We start from the raw sequence: 23,830 nt of genomic DNA, 5'->3' as shown, positions 1-23,830 counted from the left end.
AAATATTTAGATGAGGGAAGTATATCAAGTCTACGCGAAGGAGTGGATCTATCTAGTGGAGAGAGCTCACCCGAACTCAGGTACATTATACAGTGTGAAACTAATAAGTTGGCCTGATATAAAGTAAACAAAGTTGTGTACAGTTACATTAAAAATAAACCACTGGGAAATTTAAAGTATTTGTGTGAAAGTCTGTATTTGTTATATTTTCCACGTAATTTAATTCACCAAACTTCATGGCACTTTGTGCTCCTTATTCTGATTCTATCAAGTTTTTTATGCTTTTAGATTGGCAGATTATATATTATATTCCGTTTATAGCTCGGCCATACTTTGATCTATTTATTTTCTTCTACTGTGGCTAATTCTACTGTATTTTAGAGGTATTTGTGGATCAAGTTCGTCCTGTGACAGTTCGGACTCGGAGAGAGGACGGAAGAGCTCCGACTCAGGGATCCACATCCTCCCCTCCTCCGGATCTCAGGAGGACCCGGAGATAAAGTTCAGACACTTCTACGGCTCCGAGGGGGAAATACTTAGCAGTCCGGAGAATTCTACGAATAAAAGGTATAAACCAGTTAAATAAGTTTAGATTCCGTTAGGTTGAACATAATCTTTCAAATTGAAATTTGTTTTGCAAGTTTTAAATGTTTTTTCCCTGAAATATTCTTTTTTTGCATCATAGAAAAGAACAAGATTTCTACCCAAAAAAGTAATGGAAGCTTAAAAAAATTTCATAACTTGCTTTTTCCACGAGTTTTTCAATCAAAGTAGATTTTTAAAATCAGAAAAATGTAAAAGAACGGGAAGATAGAGATTCAATGTTTTCTTTGTAAAGAAAATCGCTAAAATCAAACCATATAGTCACATATTGTCACCAGACTAAGACATCCAGAATCAGAAATGAGACGAAGAAATTTTTTCCAAATAGTGGTTGAACTACTGATCCTTTGAACTATTGAACATTTGAACAAATCGTTTTTCTCGAAACAGGCATGATTTAATTTCCGGAAGTTCAAATAAAACACTTTTTGGTTTTCCGTTGTACTTCTATTTTTTTCGTTAGAGCTATATTTATTTTCTTAGTTTTACCTAAAGTCATCTCTTTTTTAGCTGAAATCAGTCCTTAGGATCTATTTAATTTGATGTCGATCCGGATCCGGATCCTGGATCTGCGATCAGCACGGGATGAAAATGGATCCGGATCCGAATCCTAATCATGAACAACGCAACGAAACGCAAAATTGTCCAATTATTTTTCTTCTTTTTTTGCTTATTATTATGGTAAAACTTGATGAACCATTCAGAGATCCGGAAATTTTTATAATCTCAACGGATCCGGATCCAAGCACTGGCTGAAATACTACACCAATAAAGTCATGCGCAGTTTAAATGATCAATTGTTCTTCAAAACTAGTAGTACATACCATAGTAGTTCATTCAGCATTGGATATAGCTTTCATAGAGAGAAATGTCGTCTTTTAATAAAGATTCCCAAATGTATTTGTTATGTCTGGATGACGCGGGATCTTGGGGTGCATGATTTTGGAAGTACTCAATGTTTTCAGGGTTGGAGGGCGGGGATCAAGGCTTTATGAATCTCTGAGAGCAAGGCGGGACGGAGAAAGATCAAGACAGGACGGAGAGAACCGGAGATCAAGACGGGACGAAGAGAACCTTAGGTCGGTTTACTCTGAACCTAGATCTAGAGTTAGTAGACCTAGCTCTATACCTAGATCCAATATTATCAGGTTGGTTCTAGTTTTATTATTATTAGCATTTCTCTCGTTATTAATAGTAGTAGAAGTATTAGTATTTGTAATATTGTATTGTATTGTATTGCAAGTATTATTAGAACTATTATTATTATAATCATCATTTTTAAAGTTTATTATTATTATTATTATTAATATTATTATTATTTTATATAAATATAAGCCTGATATAATTATTAACAGAACTAGTGTCAGATCTAATTTATCATAAGGTTCTTATCAACTCTTCACTGTCAAGTCTCTCAGTATTCTATAAAATATAGAACTCGAATCATTTGTTAATTAAGAACTATTTTTTAAACATATTAAATTCAAAACTAAATATCTAGTGCTTGTTATCTCGGTTAAAATTTACTTTTTAAACCAGCGGTGAAAATATGTGAGAAAAAAGAGTTGTGACTTTGTTACTGTTTTGGTCTAAAGCATGAAATCTTATTTGAATTCCTGCATTTCCTGCTGCAGAAGCAGGCAGGAAGATGACGATACACAAATTCTATTAAATTGGTAATTATATAATATTACAGTTTTCCCAAAAATAATTTAAATTTAAAAAAACATTTTAAAAAAAGCATATTTTTATACTTGTCTGCTGAAAATTAATTTATACTTCTCAAAAATTAAAATTGTTAACTTTTAAAAAGTTTTTGGAAAAAATACTTGAATATTTAGTATTAACCTCTGATTTAGGGGGGAGGGGGGTTACAGGTCAATCATCTTGAAACAATATTATTAACCCTATTCTTGCTAACAGGTCAATCATCTTGAAACAATGGGGGTGGGGGGGGAGGGTCAAATTGACCCCCTGTAGTTTTTTTACATGTTGAAATTTTCCTAAATACCCATAGCCCTCTCTTTAGTTCTAAAACCGGGCTTTTATACTTACTACCTGAATCCTCAGGCACACTGCCTGAATGAAAACTTTTTCCTGTAAAAAAACTAAATCATTGTTTTGACCCGCTTTCAGTTGGCAGATTTTGATAATTTTTAGTTTTTCGGAAAGCCTATACCATAAGGAAACGGATTGCTTAAGACTTGCAAAGACATTTTTGCAATTTTTTTGCACACAATTCGTCAAAAGAAGCACATTTTTAGTTTTTCTTAATTACACATCAGGTTATTTAAAATTTTGCAAATTTTTTTGCATATTTTAAATGGCATGGTTAAGAGCTTTTCTAAAATGTAAATTTGATCATCTTTTGGACATTTTTTTGGCAAACATTTTTGCTAATAACTGGATTTTGCAAAAAAAATTCTATTTTTGCAAATTTGCAAAAAAAAATTGCGGATTCTATATGATGTATTATTTGTCATATCATGTATGTATCCTGGTTCTCAAGTCCCCCAGCAGGGATAGGGTTAAGTTGTTTGAACATTGACATTCTTGTCAAAGAACTGGATTAGAAATATCCCCCTAACTACCCCCACTCCCCTCCCCTCCCCCCGTATTGATTTCACAAATATATCTCATGACAAGTTTTAAATCGATTCTCTTCATTTTCTACGATATTCAACAATTTGACATTTTAAAACTATTTGACATTAGTCTGGGGATATCTACAGTCTCCAGTCTCCTTGTTTCATTTTAGTAGAGTTCCGATTTAAAAAAAATTGTGGAGGAAAAATAATTTTTTTAGCTGACAGGTTGATTTTTTAACACCTTTGGTCCGGATCCGTAGATCTGCATATTTTTGCATCTGCATATCCAGGGAGCAAAATGTTGCGGATCCGGATCCTAAACTATGATAGTTTTGAATGTAACTAAAGGTTAAATGTTTATTGTAAGATATGTCAAATAATTACGGGGTTTGAGATTGTTAATTTTTAAAGTTTATTGAAAATATCGTCTACTTTAAAAATCNGCTGGAATTTTTAAGTAGGAATATTCAGAAATAATTTGATTGAGTTTTCAACTCTAATACGAATATTATTCAGATAGGTTAGTTTATGAAATTTATAATTTAAGCACATCTTAAAATCTAGGAGAAATTTGCATGGGGGGGGGTTACAAATTTTTAAGGAAAAGAATGATATTTAAAAACGGGAGTTTCTTATTCATGAATATTCTGTTTAATGCTAAAACAGACTTTTAAAACACAGCTGTCACGTGACTGCAAACTAAACAGAAGAAGAAGGTCAAATATGAGTGACGTTACTGGGTAAACTGGGGCGACTTTTTGACCTCGTAGCTTCTAGTTTTGATTTTTCCCAGAAATATGAGAGGAAAAGCTATCTTCTTACATATTAAAAATACATAACATTTTAGTTCTTTTGAATCGCTCTTCACTAAGTGGAGTCTTATTTTAAAACATGTCAGATTTATTTCAGTTTAACGTGCTGCAAAGTCCGCTGTTTACTGACTTAATTATTGGAATGAAGATTCATTACTTATTCCACATTCTTCTAAATCTGTAGGATTGTTAAGATTGATAGGTTTGATAGAACAGATAGGATCTACTGCTTGGTTAAACTTCTGCTGTGAAATATGTCAGAGGGTTAATCTTCAACCTGTTGTTAATTATCCTTAGGCAGTTTATTGACAAGATAGGACCAGGGGTTAATCTTCTCACCAACCCCCTCCCCTCACCGCCCCCTCCACTCCCCCTCGGATGAGTGTGAGGGGAAAGATGGATGCTTTGGGTTAAAAAAAATTGGACTCCGACTTGCATGATTTAATATATTTACTGCGTTTTTTCTTCAGTAAAATTCACCTTTTTCTCCTTTAAATTTATTTTTAGCGACCAAAAATCTCGTGCATAATTTCCAAACCTATGAGGGAACTGGGGAGTGGGGATGAAAGTCTAGAAGTTTTTGAAGAAGAACCCACAAAATTAATATTTCTTGTTTAGGTTCTGCTCTTCGTAGAACCCCCCACCCTTGCTCTCTGTATTTCAACCATTTAATTTTAGTCCTTTTCCCTCTATAGAACATAAAATGATATTTAAGGTCTACGACATCGGGTTGCAAAGATATAGGGTTTAGAAAATCAGAGTTTGTAACAAAAACTCAATTCCTTAGAATGTGTATTTTTTACCCTTACATATGTAATTGATCATTTTAAGTTTCTCCATACTTTTCAAGGGAAAGTTACAAACTTGGGAGTATTTTCTTAAATGGCTAAAATATTTCTGAAATTGATAGAATATATCATAACAATGCCTAAACATTGACCAACCGACCATGTTTAAGTGGATGAATAGGGTTGAGAATCGGCAGGTGAATAGGGTTAACAAAGGGCGAGTAAATAGGGTTAAGAATGGGTGGGTGAACATCTGTTAACATTGTGGGGAGAATTAGATTTACAGGAGGAAGGAGAAACAGGGTTAAGAAAGGAGGATAAACAGGGTTAAGAAAGGAGGATAAACAGGGTTAAGAAAGGAGAAGAAACTGGGTTAAGAAAGGAAGGAGAAACAGGGTTAAGAAAGGAAGGATAAACAGGGTTAAGAAAGGAGGATAAACAGGGTTAAGAAAGGAGGAGAAACTGGGATAAGAAAGGAGGAGAAACTGGGTTAAGAAAGGAAGGAGAAACAGGGTTAAGAAAGGAGGATAAACAGGGTTAAGAAAGGAGGAGAAACAGGGTTAGCAAGGAGGAGAAACAGGGTTAAGAAAGGAGGAGAAACAGAGGTAAAACAATAGAGGGGAAACGGGTTAGGGAGGAGAGGTAAGTCAAGGGAGGAGAAACAGTGTTATGGAGGGAGAAGTTGTGTGTCAGTTGTCTATCAAATCTGAACCAGACCATGGAAAACAAAAATTGCCATAGGAAAATTGCCCTCTACCTACCCCTACCTAGTCCCCCCGCCCTTCAGCTCACCTGCCTACCCCTTGCACTCCAACCACCTTTTGTTTTTCCTCCCCTCCACCCCCCCCCCCTACCCACTCATCTTCAATTTTAACTTCCTGTTTATTATAGTTCATTATAATGCCAATACTTAATGGCGACGACCGGGCGCTCCGTCCAGTTAGACCAAAAACAATAAGATTTAATTTTTACAAATTATTACACTTCTAATTTTCTGAATTATCTTAGACAACAAAATTTAAATTTAATGATGTTGTACGTAGCCAAATCATATTTAAATGCATATAAAAATTATAAAATGTTGTATAAAGCTTGAACGCTTAATTAGGGTAAATATTGATCTGTTGAAATGTATGCACAACGTAAATAGTTCTGTGTAATTCAATATTTTAAATCATATTTGTTGAAAATAAAATGAAATAATAAAATGTAAAAAATAGGAACCGTGCTCGAAGAAATGACCTACATAATTTAAAAGGAAGAAAGTAAGGTTTTAGAAAAAAAAATCCAGAACCAATTAGAGCAACAATAGTGCAACCCTGAAAACAATTAAAAGATAAAGAAATGTGGAAGGTGGGGGATTTTTAAAGTTGTGATATATTTAACCGGAACTGCATGCTTTCTTCCGTAGCCTGCAGGAGTAAAATCCGGGAAATTACGGCAATTGCTGGGCCTTGGTTGAACAACGTATCCCGGAGAGGGGAAATCTAAACTCTAACTTTTTAGCGAAAATACTCAATTATTACAGTTAAAATATTCACTAGTGATCTTATAATTATGTGGTGACTTGTATGATCTTAAAGGGAATTATGAATTCAATAATTAAAAGGATGAACTAATTGGTTTGATCCTTGATCTAAGTGATGAAATCGAATTTGTATGAAGAGTGAAGTAATTCAACTGATGCTAAGTGATCTGCAGTTTCACAAATACAAACTAGAATCCAACAGTAAGACCCTTAAAACTGTGGAATAGGAAGACGACTTTCAGACTCAAGTTATTAATATAAATAGTCCAATTTAATACAGAAATTTTGCAGTGTTCACAGACCCATTTCACTTATTAATATTATATTAAAACTATTGGTAAAATCATTTGTTTAAAACAACATGAAATACACAGAAATTGTTTAAATATCGTCATCTTATTCCACAGCTTTATGGGTTCCCCCCAATTTAGGAGAAAAAGAATGGCTGGGTTTGCAACTAAGATATATCTAGTTGTTCATGGAGTAATTTCATTCCCTGTATTTATTCTACAATTCATGATTAGGAAATCTTTTCTTACACTTCAATCATTCAGAAATTCATATTGTATCAAATACCCCAGACTGATCAGTGATTTAAATTTTCAGTCACCCTTAACTGTCAAAAGGTCTGCAGATATTTTATCATTTCATTAAAAGATGTTTTACGGTGTTTTACTTTTTAATTGTATTATTTTCATTTTAATTATCTTAAAATTATCCAAAAATTCGTTTTTTTTTCAATTCAGCAATAAAAAGAATTAAAACACATTGCTTGCATCATTGGTGGCCGGGGGGGGGGGGGGGAAAAAATTCCCCCCCCCCCCCAGCGTATCCTGGTTTTCAAGTCCCCCAGCAGGGATAGGGTTAAGTTGTTNTGAAGAGGCGTCAAGGGGCTGTGTTTTTTTTTAAGAAATTACAGTCCAATGAAAGTCCATTATTCTTTGTTTTACAATTTTCAAACAATAATTGGTCAGAAAGTCTGAAGTGTTAAAAAAAATAATTTGAATTTAGTTTTATAAAATCTGTTTTCTCTTCTATTATCGTGGACGGGGTTATATGCACACAAGCTGGAAAGTTAAAGAGGTAAAATGACCATAAATAAAAATATGCTCAAGATTTTCGTAAATTCTACTACAACTCTGTATCTATGTAGAGACAAAATGTTGCAAAGAAATTGTGTCTATGTCACAAATTTTCCAGTCTCTATATATCTCAGCAACCCAATGTCGTAAATCTTAGATATTTCAAACTATTATTTCTATTAGATCAAATAGTCTAAGTTGAAATATCAAAGGTTTACACCATCAGGTTGCAAAGATATAGAGATGAAAAATCAGAGTTTGTGGCAAAGACTCAATTCTTTTAAACATCTACAAATATAGGGTAGAATGGTCAATGCCCGAAATTTAGTCTGATCTCATGGTTCAATGATATTCATAACAGTTTAGATTTCTGTGATCTGTATTTTTTATATAAACATTAGTTCGTCTGTCTATCTGTCTGTCTTTCTGTCCAATTTGGCTAAGAGATCATTTTATTTTTGCATACAGCTTACTTACTAAAATATTTACTTGAATATAGAAGGATATTTGTTTATAATAGACAATAATACATAATATACATAATATAGCCTTTAATTATTACCATACCATACCATTATTTAGAACCAATAATTTAAACACGAAAAGAAATTTCTATATTATTAACGTACTTCATAATTATATTTCAATACTAATAAATAATCAATAATCATATTAATAAATAATCACAATCATAATTCGATACTAATAAATAATTTCTTTATGTTATTTTTCTGTAAAAAATGCAACTTTTTGTTTTAGTGGTAGATCTGACTATGAGACTGGGATCAAACCTGCTAGCCATAGAGTTGGTAGCCATATACCTAGTATACCTGGAAGCAGAGCCTTTACTCCGTCCTATCCAGGTGGACGGAAACCTTGTCCAGGAGGACGGAAATCCTCTCCTCCAGGTCTAACTAGACCTACTGGAGTTTATCCTGAACCCAGTGCAAATTCTGAAAACAATATTACTAAAGTAAGATAGATTTTTATTTATAGTAATTGAGTTTTTGTCACCAACTCAAATTTTCTAACCCCTGTATCTTTGCAACCTGATGGTTTAAACCTTTGACTATATTAATAATCATAGTTTGAAATATCTAAGGTCTACAACATTGGGTCACAAAAATATATGGTTTAGAAAATCAGAGTTTGTGGCAAAGATTTAATTCCTTATTTTTATATTATTTAAATTTTAAACAAGAATTTGTCCATCATATATTCCTTAACTTACATTTCAAAACTTTAGAAGACAATCCTTTCACTTTTTTTGGTAATTTTTTAATAAAACTGATCTCAGATTATTTATTTTTTATCTAATTATCTTTTTTTCGAATTGGACTTTAGACAGTAAGTTTGAATTATGGGGTGTATACATAGAGAATAGAATATATAGAGAGGAATTTACTAGAAAAAAGTGTAAAACGGTTATTTTGTTGTACTGTTTCAATACTGCAGGTGTACTTCACATATTTATGCTATATAACCTTTTGGGCCCTGGAATATCATTTTATAATAAATCTAAAATTATGAGATAGGCTGGTTTCATAATTGACCAATGATCATTTTACATAGACTCTATGCCTTTCACTTTACAAACGATGATTTTCCGTTATAACTATAAATGAAATGATGTTTTTTATTCACCTAATTCATTAATTAATTAATTTATTTAACGTTTAAAAAATTCGAAATTGAAATGAATAGTCTAGGGAACATACTGTATTAATGTACTCTACTGCATATAATTTGTGAACATTTACATGATTTGTACACTTTGAACTCCCTTTCAGCCTGAAAGGGACTGAAAAAATTCATACCGAGAGATTCTTTTAATTCCCCTCTAATATATATTCTATTCTCTATGGGTGTATATTTTAAAGAATTGTTTTCAAAGATGTTTGGAAATAAAAAAAAAATTAGCACTATTATAATAAAAGAATTTGAAAATTCAAAATACTGGTAGTAAAAATAGATTTTTTATGAGAAGGGAGAGTAAAACATAGTTAAAGAAAAAATACATCCCTGCTTAAATAATTTAAGAGAATCAAAAGAGTTGAAAACAATAAAATCTTAATTGACATTTTTGATCAAATTCTTTCAAGGTTTTTTATTATCTTATCCTTTTTCAAATTGTACTTAAGACTTTTTAAGTCAGGGGTATAAATTATTTGATCAAATGGGGGGAGGATGGGTTATAAAAAATCGACATTTTCATCATTAAAGAATTCGCAATTCTTAAGGGGAAAAATGAATTTTTGCTAGGGAGAGGGTGTAAAGGATAATTAAAGAAAATAAATACAACCATATAAACTATAAATGATTGCAGGAGGACGAGGATCTCAGCAACTCTGCTCTCTATCAGACAGCCCTGGAGGAACAGATATCAGCTCCAACCAGGAAACCTATCAACCCGGAGAAACTAAAATGGGCTCAGGGACCTCCGAGATACAGGACGGGTTCCTCCGACCAGGACAGAGGAGTAGGTTCAAGTGTAGAACTGATCGGCGGCCATGTTTGTGCAGCTGTGCTCCCAACTATAAACTCTGTCGGAGAAAAAGAGAGGTTTGTCTAATGGAACAAGTTTTCTTAGATAAAACCCTGCATAAAAAACTTCTAAAAAACATAATTTTTACAATTTTTTTTCTTTACTGAAAGTTTTACCCCCACACACACACATACATATGGGATAATCATTGAAAAATAGATACTCCCAAATTAGGAAATTATTTTAAAAACAAACCAAAGATTTAGTGGATCTTCCAGAGATTTTACGGCCCTAGTGAAACAAATTAACCATTTTCTTCAAGATTAAACCTAAGGAACTGAGTACTTCCCTCCAACTCTATTAGTCCTTAAATCTTTGCAACCTGTTGGTTTAAATTTTGAAATCTTAAAGTTTTAGACCTATCAGAATTCATAGTTTGAAGTATCGAAGGTTTACGACATCAGAAGTCAGAACTTTCTGTTGTGAATCTCGAGAACAAATATTGATTTACATTTTATGTACATGGTGTCCCAAAAAAAATCGATCTTTAAGACATTATAGCACTCATTATGGTTCAATCTATATATAAATTTGGCTTGTATGTCTGTTTGTCTGTTGGTCTGTTTGTTTGTATCCAATAAACGTCAAAACGGCTGAACCGATTGGGCCCAAATTTTTTGTGGGACATCACGTAACCATAGGGAAGGTTTATGAATGATAAAAAAAAGTGTTTTAAAGATTTTTAATTTTGTAAAAAAAAATTAAATTCTTGAAAATCCGCGATTTTTTTTTTTAAATCCGCAAAAATTTTTTCTTCTTTGTTTTTAAATGAAAACAAAAAGAACAAGCCTAGTTTTTAAAAAAGTACATTTCCCAATGCAAGACAGCCTGCTATATGTCATGAAAGAAGAATTTATAAAAAAGTAATAGAGTAAGGGACATTACTTAATGTGAATAGCAAGACAAGTCCTGGAAATTCATCCAGTGGAAGATCCCGACAAGTCAGAACTCCTAGAAATGTTGTCAGGGTTGCTACAGTAATACTTCTCCTTTAAGTTCTGCAAGAAGAAACTCCTTGATGTTAAGGAAGTATCACCCATATTGGCCAATCAGAAGGGAGGAACTTAAACCTGAAGATTTACCAAGAAGGAGACAGTTTTGTACTTGGATTTTCAACCCAGCCAAAAAATGCAAACTTCCTTCCTTTATTTTAGTGCTATGAACCTTTTGGTTTTAGTCGATGGGAAATGTTGCAAAGATTCCAAAAAAGTACAAATTTTTTAAAATTGAACCATAGTGAGTGTCTTAAAGATCGTTTTTTTGGGACACCCGGTAGATCTACGGATTAATTCATTCAATATTCCATAAAAGTATTACGCTTACCTTGCAGGGATAATTAACTAGAGGGATTAAGCATAAGTGCCCACATTAAATATCGAGATCAACCGTTAAAAATTTTCAATATTCGCGTAAAAGTTCCGATCTCAGGTTGCAACGATATAAGGATATAAAAAATTAGAGTTTGTGATAAATGTATTTATCCTTCGAACTGCACTTTACAAAGAAGAAATCTGAATTACTGTGCACGCCGTCGACCTTTCTTTTTGCATGCACACATTTATCTGCGTTATGCAATCTTCAATATTTTGCATATTTTTTGCACGAATCTTTTTCTTTCCTTCATCATTTTCTTATCAACCTTTGTCATTGCAAACGGAATTGATAAACAAATTTTAGCAGCTAATTCAATTGAGAATGGATTAAAACAGACCGCTAACATGTCTCTTTTATAGCAAAATTACATAAAAACTACCCGATGGATAATTTTCAATTATTAACCCTCCCCCCGCTTAAAATTTCTTCATTTCAAAGGCTGCAAAATTTATTTTTTTGGCATTTGTAAAACCGGTTTAGAGTTTACGAGAAAAAGAATTGAAAATGACAATGGTGAATCAGATAAGATTTTTTCTTTATTTTAATCTGCATCCTGCACTAAAGGTTTGGAAGAGGGTTAAGGGAAGAGGGAGAGAAGAGAAACCAGGCAAACCCAGGTTTCTTGAAACCTTGTGAAAACATCAAACACCAACGGAAGCCGGAGGGAAAGAAAGGAATATTTATGAGTTTTTGGAATAGGTGAGAACTTGGTTCCCAGTGACTGAATTCAATGAATTTGAGCTAGGTCGCTTAACTACCTACTGTCGATTCAAATACTTATCAGTAGTTCAGCAGCGGAGCTATCCTCTATAGAATATTACAAACCCTGAGTTACTGATTCAAGTTGCGTGGTTGAACCGTTCCTAGACCTGGCTCAAACTCATTAATTCCTGCCCTTGGTCATGATACCATATGGTGGTATTTTGTTCTTAGAATTCTTCTGTTTCCTTCTAGTAAGTTGAAAGACCTAGAAATGCTGCTGCATAATAATGGGTATATAATTTTAGACCTGCACCATTTTTCTAGATTTATTTATGTATCAAAGTAACTCAAAGGGTGCAAAGATCCATGCAAATTGTACCAATTACTTCTTAAAAGATAAAGATCAAACTAAATGTTTAAAGTTCTAAAATTAAATTGTCAAAGGCACCAGCAAACTTTAAGAAAGTTGTTAAGAGGTAAAATTAAAACGCAGGGGCTGTGACACTTCAATCTTGAAATTGATGTAACTTTTTATAGTGTTCTGGATCTCTGTGGTATCGAAATTGTTAAATTGTTATGGATATTTATTGTTTTTCATAATTAAAAACCACATGATTAAGATTTTATTATAATACATCATGTGCATGGAATAGATCAAGTTTTTTATTAAGATAGTTGCCTTCTTTTCTGAAATCCTCTTTGTTTAGGGGTAGCATGCATTTTCCATTATTCTTTTAAATACTATATCTGCACTTACACTGCACAGTTTTCTTAAAGTAATTTGGAGGTTCAAGAAAAAGTACGGATAAATGCAGGAATTATCTACTGTTTATTTTATAGAAATCCCCGTGAGACTGTTGTAGCTGCCAAAGCTTGTGACGTGGCGGATTCTCCGCCTCGGGCAGATTGGAACCTAAACCAGGGCGGAGTAAAAAGTATTGTTAGTAGCCTGGAGGGATTATATCCTTCCGCCTCCTTGTACACGACAGCGCCTAACACATCTCCGCCTGTGGATATACCTTGTTACCAGAGCAGAAAGCTATCCGGGGCGGAGTTTCATACTCCGCCGAAGATTTATCAAACCCCGGCGGAGAAGGTTTCAGATTTACTCCGCCGACCTACGCCTACTCATAATCCGAAGAAATATGATATCCCTGTCAGATACAGACGGAGCCAGGACGGGTTGAACAACATTGCTCCGGGTAGAGGGAGAAACAGGTAACATACAGAGTTACCCACAAAGAATACGACTGTAAAGTCGACCTGAAACTATGAAACTGTGTCGTTCTAACGTCATATTCTGTCTTCTGTCATCATTCTTGTCTTTTCATGGCTTTTCAAAGGATATTACCAAGAAATAAACCAGCTTACAGTTGCGGGGAATCATTAATATAATGAAACAGGCAATACAAACTCTGTAAAGTTGTCTCTTAAGTATCATCCTTTGTGGATAACCCTGCACTTAAAAAACAGAGTTTGAAAAAATAGGATTTAATGGACACAATTAAAATATGCGTTCTAAGGCTGATACTTTTATGTTAAATATCCCAGTAAACCTAGGACTTTTATAGATTAAGCCGGTGTTGTCTATCAGTTCTACGATCTCTAAACCCATGCTTCAACTTCAACTAGCTAAATTAGGAATTGCTTTTTTACCAAAAACTCTGATTTTCTGAGCCCTACATCTGTGCAACCCGAGCCCGCGATTTAAAAAATTCGGGGAAATACGGCTCGGGTCTAAGCTGTCGTTGGACCTTATTTACGGCTTGAGTTTTCGGATTCAAGCTGCATCTAATTTTCCACCGAGTTGAATTAAAAAACCGGTTTAATATTCTATTTGGCGGATTTTCATGTTAGGAATTGGCGCATTCCCGGGTGTTTATGAGAACAAGACTCAACATTGAGCCTTATTCTCCACTAAAACCAACCAAGGTCGGTTTTATTTTCATTGGGCCTAACTCCTTAAGTCGAGCTGAAGATCTTGCAGCTGTCAATCACGTGACACAAGCTGTCATTAGAGTTGGGTCGAAGATTGGGTCTTAAAGTCGGGTTTAAGGAATTACGACTCGAGCCGAAGCTTTTAAATCGCGGGCTCCGATGTCATAGATCTTCGATATGTCAAAATATTATTTCTATTGAACCAAATAATTAAAGTTTGAAATGTTAAAGATTTACACCATGAGGTTACTTATAAATAGGGGTGAGAAAATTTGAGTTTGTGTCAAAGGCTTTGAAGTAACTTATAAGATATATCTCTATCAAGATCAAAATATTTATAGCTCAGATTCATAAACAGTGTCACATATATATATACAAGAATATAGATTGCTAATGCAGATTGTAAAGCTGTACGTCAGTAGCTAGTACCATAGCTAAATTGCCATTTTCAATTTCAACTGTAACCCTCCGGTATGGCGAAGACGACATGAGCGATCTATATTCTTGTAAATCTAAAGTGTCACAACACTAGTCACAGTTGTTAATTACTAAATTGAATTAAAATAATGTTTTATCTCAGGTTAAGCTGTAACCTGGATGAGTTACGAAGTGTGGGAGTATTTCGTCAGGTATCTATATATAAATTTGGCTTGTCTTGGTGTTTGTCTGTTTGTTTGTTTGTTTGTATCCAATAAACGTCAAAACGGCTGAACCGATCGGGCCCACATTTTTTGTGGGACATCTAGGGACCCCAGGGAAGGTTTATGAATGATTGAAATTTTAAATATTTGTCTCCATCAAAATTCGATCGTCATTAAATTTTTTAAAATTTTAAAAATCCGCGAATTTTTTGGTGAAAATCCGCGAATTATTTTTGTTTTGTTTTATGATGTACAGAAAGAGAACATGTTCACAATTCATTTAGGAGATGGGCGCGAAGCGCCCTCTAAGGCTAGAAAGAAGGGCGCGAAGCGCCTTGAATTTCTAGTTTTTAATAAAAGGCTAAAAAATACCCACTTCAAAGTTTGAAACCAAAGTAACAATCTAAAAAAAAATTGTTGAAGCTTTTTCTAAAATGAATTAATTTGAATAAAGGGACTATATGCGTAATTTGAATTTACCTTTCATTAATAGTGGCATGTTGATTGTAGGATTTACAACGGTACCCTTTTTTTCAGCCTGGTACTCAAGTAACAAATCTAACATTATAGTATACCGAGCTGCGTAAACAATTATGAAAAACGTCACATATTTTCCGTTTTAGAATTTCTAAATTCAGAATATTTTATTCTTGACACCGGTTTTCAAATCTCGAATGACAAAGTTACTTATCTGTTACTCTCTCGGTAAATAATATTACTGTTAAATAAATATAAGTCAGCTCTTATAATGTTATCAACAATTACAAGTGTTTCTGCGGATAACATACGTGTTAACACTCCAGCATCATTGATCAAACAAAAGGGGAATAAGATATGTCACAAAACTAGGGTTATTTGAAATTACGTCTTTAGTTCCTACAAGGACAAAAGTTCATTAAGCATGCGCGCCATGCACTGGTCCATATAATTCCATCTCTGAACTCAATGGGATCGGACTTGAAAGTACATTTTGAGACGGAAAATACATTGTTATTGTGAACATTGGCAATGTCTTTGTGTACGTGTAATATACTTAAAAATGTGTACTAAAGTTGGGGCGTTAACCCTATTCCTGCTAGGGGGGGGGGGGCAATTTGACCCCCCCCCCTTTAGTTTTTTACTTTTTTTACATAACTCAAAAAGTATTGGTCTGAGGCTGTTGCAATTTTCTGACTTTTCCTAAACACCCAAAGCTCTCCCTTTAGACCTAAAACCGGGCTTTTATACTAACTGCCTGATTCCTCAGGAAACACTGTCTGAATAACTACTTTTTCCTAAATCATTGTTTTGACCCATTTTCAGTTGTCAGATTTTGATAATTTTTAGCTTTTTGTAAATCCTACGACATAAGGAAACGGATTGCAGAAGTTTTGCAAATGTTTTGCATTCAACCTGTCATTAATGATTTCGCACATTTTTAGTTTTTCTTAATTACACATCAAGTTATTTAAAACTTTGCTACTTTTTTTGCATATTTGAAATGGTATGGTCAAGGGCTTTTCAAAAATGAATATTTTTTAATTTGTTGGACATTTTTTGCAAACATTTTTACTATATAACTGGATTTTGCGGAAAAATCAATTTTTGCATATTTGCAAATTTGTTTGCGGATTCTAAAAGTAGAGCATTAGAGCTTTCCAATTATGTATCATTTGTCATATTTGAACATCAAACATGGGATTTAGAGGGGGGGGGGTCTAATTACCCCCCCCCCCCTCCTAGCGTATCCTGGTTTTCAAGTATCCCAGCAGGAATAGGGTTAAAAGATGTTAATTTCAGCAATCAATAAATGAGATATATTATGTTTAACAGTTATAATTCTTCAGTATGGAATTTTTTTAACAACTAGAAATCGTACTTACATTTGTTTACAATAGGCAACATGGTGAATTTCTGCCTCTCACATATTAATCAATCAATATTTTGGATCTCATTTGTTGAAATTATATGGACCCCTGAATTTATGGCATGGAGAAAGGTTCTGTTCACTTCATTTTAACAACACAAATCTGATCGGTAGGTCCAATCTCTTCTGAACAATGATGTGAGTGTGATCAACCCTGACCCAGAGTTAGGTCGGAGGAAATCCTCCAACATATTCAACAATATGGCTGAAGACATGGAACACCTCCCTCCCCCACCTCAAATACACACAGCCAGGGGAGTACAAAACTTGAAAAAATCACTATTTTTACCAAACATTTTGTTTATTTTAAGCACTGAAATCTTGAAATCTTGAAATATGACTTTTAATAATGGGATCCCAATAGGGAAATAAATTAGTTCTAGTTTGTTTGCCGTTTCAAAACGAAAACAAGCAACGAAATTCACTTGCAATTTTCAATATGCATTATAGTGTTCTTGCCAATTATTATATTTGTATTGTTTATTTGTATTTGTTATTTGTTAAATATTCCCCCCCCCCCATCCCACATTTTCAAAAATCATTTTCCCCAGTAATCTGCTCAAACTTCTAGGGTTCCTTTTTCTTCAATTTTTTAAAGTTTGATTCCTAAACAGAATTCTGAAAATGAAAACCCAGACACCGACTATAATGACCCTGAGGACCTCCACCCCCCAGGAAAATAGGTCGAGGATCTCCACCTCCCCGCAGAGTAGGCAGGAAAGTAGACAGTCCGCATTCCAGGACGCGCTCATGGAGGCCGGGGATCTGAGGTACAGCGTGCGCGCAACTTTTTTTTTTTATCAATTTCAATTTAAAACTTTAGTTTTCATAATTCCTATATCTTTCCAACCTGTTCCGTAGAAAGTTAGAGATGAAGTAAGAAATCAGTTTTTCTTTTTTTTGAAATATTGTAAATGACCAATAGCCTAAATTGTCACATTGTTGTAACATCTTAAAAAAAAGATCAAAATGAAATATTGTTGGATTTAAATAAAAAGTAGTTTTTCGAACATTAAGATGTATAAAAGTGATTTTTTGTAATAAAAAACAAAAGACATCCAGCCCCCCCCCCCCAAAAAAAAAATTCTCGATACCTCAGAATGAATTTGCATACGTACTTTTTTAGTGATACTCTGGACTCGTGCTGTACGGTTTCTGTACCTGGAGAAAACAGGATCGAACCTCAACCCAAACCTTCACAAGCCAACCTTTCTACTTTAAGGTAGAGTATGTTTACATACCTTTCACAACTCTTGATAAATAGTTGTTATTTCTATTTTATTATTTAATTTTAAAAAAATTCAATTAAAGCAGATTTTATATTTTACCCACCATCTATCTATAAATTTGGCTTGTCTGTCTGTTTTTTGTATCCAATAAACGTCAAAACGGCTGAACCGATCGGGCCCAAATTTTTTGTGGGACCTCACGTAACCCCAGGGAAGGTTTATGAATGATCAAAATGTTAAAAATTTGCGTTTAAAAGTTTTTTATTTTAGTAAAATTTTGAAAATGCGCGAAAAAATATTATGAAATCCGCAAACTTTATTTGTTTGTTTTTGTTTTATACTGTACAAAGAGAAGATGCTCACACAACACCATGAAAAGTTGAAATAGATGATGGGCGCGAAGCGCCCTAAAAGTCTAGTTATTTAAACTTTATCATTCTACAAACGATGACCTGTTATCAACCAAAGTTTGATTAATATAAAAGACAAAAATGTTATCTAGATTCTAGACCCAAATCTTGGTCCATGGATTCAATCCTTAATTTGAATTATTTTCGAAAAAAAACCTCTTCTTACAGATATTTTTTTATGTTTGGCAAATGGAGAAAAAATATCCTTTATAATCTAATCTGTTTAATAAATGTGTTTTTTTTTACAGTAGGGATAGTTTTGTAACAGTAGCTAATGGAGAAGATTCAGTGCAGAACACAGGTAACATTTTTATAATTAAAATACCAGTCTTACCTTAATAATACCAAAAATTGAAATTTGTCTTTAGTCGTGAATACGTTTTTAAAATGGTATACTAATTAATTTGGCAAAGAAAAACCAAGGTTACAGTTGCAAGCATAGATTAATAACAACAAAGATAAAACACTAGATTCAGGGGCGTTTTGTTCACAATAACCCTAAGGCAGAAGCTCAAAGGAGTTACGCGCATGCGGCGCAAAACAGGCTATTTCTGACATGTGATTTTACTCAGAATGCGCGTTACCCCTTCGGGCGTCTGCCTCAGGGTTATTGTGAACGAAAACCTCCTAAACCTTCAAAAGACGACATCTAGTTTTCGATCTTTGTTATTAATCAATGATTGTAGGAACTAATAATATAAGAAAAAAATGAATGATTGTCAAACAAATTAGTTTTTTCCATATTAGTTTTTTTTCATTGACAAGCTTTGACTCAAAAATGTAACCGTCGAACTCAATTTTTGCTAATTCATATTAATCATAATCCATTGGTTGTACCTGCATTTTAAAAACATTTAAGAGGATAAAAAGAGATTTGTGATAATTTCTGAATTATATTTAGAGAGGTTTGAAATGTACGAAACAGCTCCAATTGTTCCACAAATACAATCTGTACTCAGAAGTCCGAATCCAGGTATAAATTTAAATTAACAATAAAACTATATTTCTCTGTATAAATATTTTCATTGTTTATGTTTGGTTGGATCCAATAAGTTCTAAAACGACTGAACCCATATTTTTTATTCTCAGATGACCCCATGTGGTTGCTTGTAAAGTTGTAAGTATATTAAAACTTAACGAGACTATCGGACCAATTTTGAGTTCCTTAATTTTTAAGACGTGGAGTTACAATGAATTTAGTCCTATTTAATACAGGCAACCTTTTTATATTTTTTCTAATTACTTAATTTATTCAAGCAAAAAATTAAAGAGTTATGAGTTAGAGAGATGCAACATTTGTTTGTTTATTTGTAGGCCTGGGCACTGCTGGAGGCTCCGGGAGAGAAGAAAGACGACAATCTAATGTAACGTTCAGCAGTAACATTCAAGAAATAACACACTCTAGCTTTTTTTCCTCACTAAACGTAGGCTAACCATAGTTAATTACTAACACTCGTTAACAAAGCATGATTCATATTTTTCATAGATAAATAAATAGACTCCAGGAATCTAACAATATACCACGGGGCAGTATTTCATGACAAGAATAGAAAAACGACTAAATTTATATTTCTTTCTGTTCTTTCTACAGAATTCATGTACGCAGCATGTACTCAATGACATTAAAACAGCCAATGTTCACATCTAAGCTTCAAAATCTATGTCTTTGGCATATATATCAAAGATCTGTGTAATTTATATCTGTTATTTACATTAACAAACGGAACTTGCCCGTACCAACGTAAAAATTAAAAATTCATTAAACCCCGTATATTACAAGATAGGCACGACGAAGCCCTTTAGTATCTTAAAAGACGCAGATTAAGTCCCGGGGGGGGGGGGTCAAATTAAATTTTAAAGAAGTTTTTCAAGCCTTATGCCCGAGATTTTCTATATTTTCCTAGTTAGCATAAAAATGTATGATTTAGTTACATTGATAACCAGTATAAAGTAAGATAAAAGTTGTTTTTAATTACAAAAATGTCGCAAAACTTTTTTTTAACGGTTTTACGTCAAACGACGACTTTATTCTGGTTTTATGGTTGTCACTGACCATTGTACCTTAAAAAAAAGGGTTAATCGTGGTCTGTCCTTTATGTCTAAAGACTGAATTAACCATGTATAGATTACAGATTTTGTTATTTACAGATATTTTACTATAACAACAATACTTGGCATCTGCTTTAGCTACTATAAGCTTTATGCTAACAAGACTACTAAATCAATTCAATTTGACGTGTTCAGCATTATAAAACAAGTTGGAAACTCAAAATATGTTTTTTTAGTTTTTTCAGTTCTAGTTAGATTCAGTTTTTGTTTAAATTTACAAATTGTCATATTATTATTGGTTTTATTCATGCATTATTATAGTTATTCTAGTCTTGAGATACATCATTTTGAATGGGGTTTTTATTAATATACAACAAGCCTGCAACAACAATGCATTTTTTTTAAAAAAACTTAAGACTTGTATTTTGAATATCAAATTAAATTTCATCCATGACATTTTCATTGCCTTGTTTTGGGGTTGCAAAATTAGACGTTTGCATGTTTATCGTTTTCCTCTAAAAATAAAGGAGACCTGTTTGTTTTTTAGGCTGAAGAAAATGGTTCAATGGACAGCGTTCATATGAAACGATACCGTTACTCTTTGATGAACTCTTGCAGGTCCAGTGGAAACAAATTATATAAAATAAGTATTATCATGTAATGGTGTAACAAAAATTCAAAAACAATATTATTCAGAAATGATAAAAATGCATCATAATTCACTTTGCTTGCATATTTCTGTTCTCAAAAAAAATCTTTATGTTCATGGAAGAATTGAGACTTTGGTACAAATAATTCAAGTTTGAAATATGAAAGGTTTACAACAACACCTAGGTTAACTGAAGACCTTTATTGTGATGATGAGCTGCATCCAAGCCTAGAGAGGAATCCAAACATGCAATTGTTCTGCTCACCTCCTCCTCCAATACAATCTAGTATTGAGTTCTCAAATCAACTACTCTTCCAAAGTATGGATGCAGGTAGTTATATTACAGATTTTTTTTATTTAGAACAAGATTTCATGGATTAAAGGGACTGTTCGTTTATTTGAAAATATATAAACGAAGTTTTGCTTATTGATCTTTCTTGCTCAAGGAATAAGAAACTCCAAAAGCTTTTATTGCAAATGGGAAGTAATGTTAGCAAACTTTTGTAAAACAGATCTTATTGTTCAAATGAGAAGTGTTAAACACATCTTTGATCGGTAAAATAAGCTTTGTTTAATACTGGTAAACAATCCCTTTAAAGGGTTTAATGGCTCTTACTAGTTAAATCCTTGTAAACAATTTGTAAAAATTTTTTAAATTGTCTGATATTTAGATTCTCTGCTGTCCATGGATATGATGGAATCAGGACCTCAGAGCTTACGAAGTGAGTACACGGACACGGAGCTCATCCCTGTTAACCCGGAGGAGACGGATTACGAGGAGTTCGACCAGGAGGAGAATGAGGGGAGCCAGGCAACTGAGAAGATAAGTCTGAACGATGGCTACGACAACACCATGACTCTCTGGGTCACATCTAATGAGGACAGGGTTGAAGAGCTACCGGAGGATCAAGAGCATCAAGAAGAGGTTGATCAGGAAGATCAAGTTGAAGATGTAGATCATGTTGATGATGAGTGGAATCAGGAGAATCAATGTGAACAATGGGATCAGGAACATGCGGAGGATCAAGAAATTGAGGATCAGGAACATGAGGAGGATCAAGAAATTGAGGTTCAGGAACATGAGGAGGATCAGGAAACCCCAAGATGTCAAGAAGATCCTGAAAATGAGTTAAACGAGGAAACGGATTTGAATGTGGAAGATCAAGAAGGTTGGGAGGATCAAGAAACCCCAAGAAATGAAGATGATCATAAAGAAAAGAAGGATGAGGAAGGTGAAGATGAAGAGTGGAATTAAAATGACGGATCTCCTTATTCTATTCTCCCATGTAACATTAATGTTTGCCAAATATTTAACGATTTTTCATTTAAAGGGATTGTACACTGTACAGTGAACACGTGATTTCAAGAATCATTTATCATCGCTCGCGGATATTTCCCTATTTTTCTTGCGGAAAAAGGAGTGTCAGTGTACAGTACACTCGCGATTACAGGCATTCAATTTTCTGTTTGAAAAGTAAGGAGTTATCTCGTCAACCTTGACGTTTACGTTTACAGTCCCTTAAAGGAATATCATTTAAAATCCACATTATACCGTAGAAACCAGTAAATTTAGTTTAAAACTTATGTGCAACTACTTTTGTATTTCTATATTAGACTTTCAGCGTCGGCCAAACTTTTTAAAATAATCAGACATCTTGAATTTTTTTTTATGGAAAATTATAAATTACAATCTGAAGAGAAATCAATTGGATTGAAAACAATTTAAAAATATTATCTAAATTATGCGTGAACGTTTTTTTTTATGATTTTTGTTTTATTTATATTGTTAGTCTTTTCATATATGCGTATTTGATTCGTGCCGATCCGGCGACTTTAATAAACCTTTATCAAAAATTGATACAATTCGGCTTAGGTAAAAGATAATGTTTTTATATTAAGGGTGAAATTATGGGGCACTTGTTTAGCAAAGTAGCAAGAAAACTAGTATTTTAACCTTAACGCCAATTTTGAAATATCATAAAACTTATAAATGAACGGAATTCACTGGTTCGAGATGCATTTGTTTATACTCAATTCAACAAGAAAATCAAGGATCGTCCATCATTAACAACATTTTTCGTTGATTACTGAAGAATTTTTTATTTTGTAAAGTTTATATGTCGTGGTTACGCTTGAAAAAAAACTGAATTTAATGCATATTTGACTTTCAGTCATTATAGCTAACTATCATCTCAACAAAGGTTAGAATTCGAATGATGCGCATTCGTAAAGGTGCTTATACAGGGTGTTCCAAAAAATATGTACAGAGTTGGAAATCAAATTTTAACTTTAAAGATAGAGTTAAGAATAGAGGGGAATAGCCACGACTGGTCCTATATTTTCAAACTTTTTACTCAAAAAGCTCAAATATTTTAACCAAATTACTTTGTGATCTTTTACAATGCTATATTTTATATTTCAAATGTCATGGGCATTTTTGTAAGGACACCCTGGACAAAATCCCAATATACATTCAGCGGAACTATACTTGAAACAACGCAAAAGACGACAATCATTTCGCTTCTTATCAATATTTTTGATAACAGATACAGGGTGTCCCACGAAACATGACAGTATGCAAGACGACTTGAAAATCGTCTTTATTTTTGATATAATTTGCTGCGTTTATTTGTCAACCTAATTTTAGAAGTAAATTGCTAGAGATAATAATCACAAAATTCCCCTAGTCCTGCCATTTCCAAAACGTGGTCTGCATTTTTTGTGCTTTCAATATTGCCCGAGATATGAACAATTTCGTTCAGATTTCGACAATATTGCTTTTATTTAACAAAATTGAAATCTGAACCAAACTATATATCTCCGGTAATATTAAAAACGCAAACCACTTTTTGGAAATGCCAGGGCTAGGAGAATTATGTGATAATTGTTTTCAGAATCATGCATGTTAAAGTAGATAGAAGACTAAATGTCACAAATAAATTCAAATATCAAAGACGACTTTCAAGTCGTCTTTCTATATTGTCAT

At 33.4% G+C, this 23,830-nt stretch overlaps 1 protein-coding gene across 1 annotated transcript in view; it reads left to right on the top strand.

The window, feature by feature from the left end:
* LOC111702717 (uncharacterized) overlaps nucleotides 1-22,702 on the top strand; it is a 28,032-nt gene extending 5,330 nt beyond the window's left edge. Inside the window, exons 5-21 of the mRNA XM_023474488.1 lie at nucleotides 11-80; nucleotides 382-567; nucleotides 1,569-1,751; nucleotides 8,161-8,374; nucleotides 9,728-9,963; nucleotides 11,885-12,019; nucleotides 12,863-13,240; nucleotides 14,541-14,589; nucleotides 16,622-16,761; nucleotides 17,122-17,277; nucleotides 17,634-17,729; nucleotides 18,395-18,447; nucleotides 19,048-19,119; nucleotides 19,461-19,510; nucleotides 20,743-20,852; nucleotides 21,012-21,175; nucleotides 21,516-22,702. Coding sequence (XP_023330256.1) covers nucleotides 11-80; nucleotides 382-567; nucleotides 1,569-1,751; nucleotides 8,161-8,374; nucleotides 9,728-9,963; nucleotides 11,885-12,019; nucleotides 12,863-13,240; nucleotides 14,541-14,589; nucleotides 16,622-16,761; nucleotides 17,122-17,277; nucleotides 17,634-17,729; nucleotides 18,395-18,447; nucleotides 19,048-19,119; nucleotides 19,461-19,510; nucleotides 20,743-20,852; nucleotides 21,012-21,175; nucleotides 21,516-22,099 — 2,876 coding nt within the window. The 3' untranslated portion in view covers nucleotides 22,100-22,702. The remainder of the gene's footprint in view (nucleotides 1-10; nucleotides 81-381; nucleotides 568-1,568; nucleotides 1,752-8,160; nucleotides 8,375-9,727; nucleotides 9,964-11,884; nucleotides 12,020-12,862; nucleotides 13,241-14,540; nucleotides 14,590-16,621; nucleotides 16,762-17,121; nucleotides 17,278-17,633; nucleotides 17,730-18,394; nucleotides 18,448-19,047; nucleotides 19,120-19,460; nucleotides 19,511-20,742; nucleotides 20,853-21,011; nucleotides 21,176-21,515) is intronic.
* The last annotated feature ends 1,128 nt before the right edge of the window (nucleotides 22,703-23,830 follow it).

The sequence above is a fragment of the Eurytemora carolleeae genome, unplaced genomic scaffold (genome assembly GCF_000591075.1).
Source record: "Eurytemora carolleeae unplaced genomic scaffold, Eaff_2.0 scaffold462, whole genome shotgun sequence".
Lineage (NCBI taxonomy): Eukaryota > Metazoa > Arthropoda > Copepoda > Calanoida > Temoridae > Eurytemora > Eurytemora carolleeae.
The sequence above is the reverse complement of the archived record's forward strand: the minus strand, read 5'-3'. Positions and strand labels throughout refer to the sequence as shown.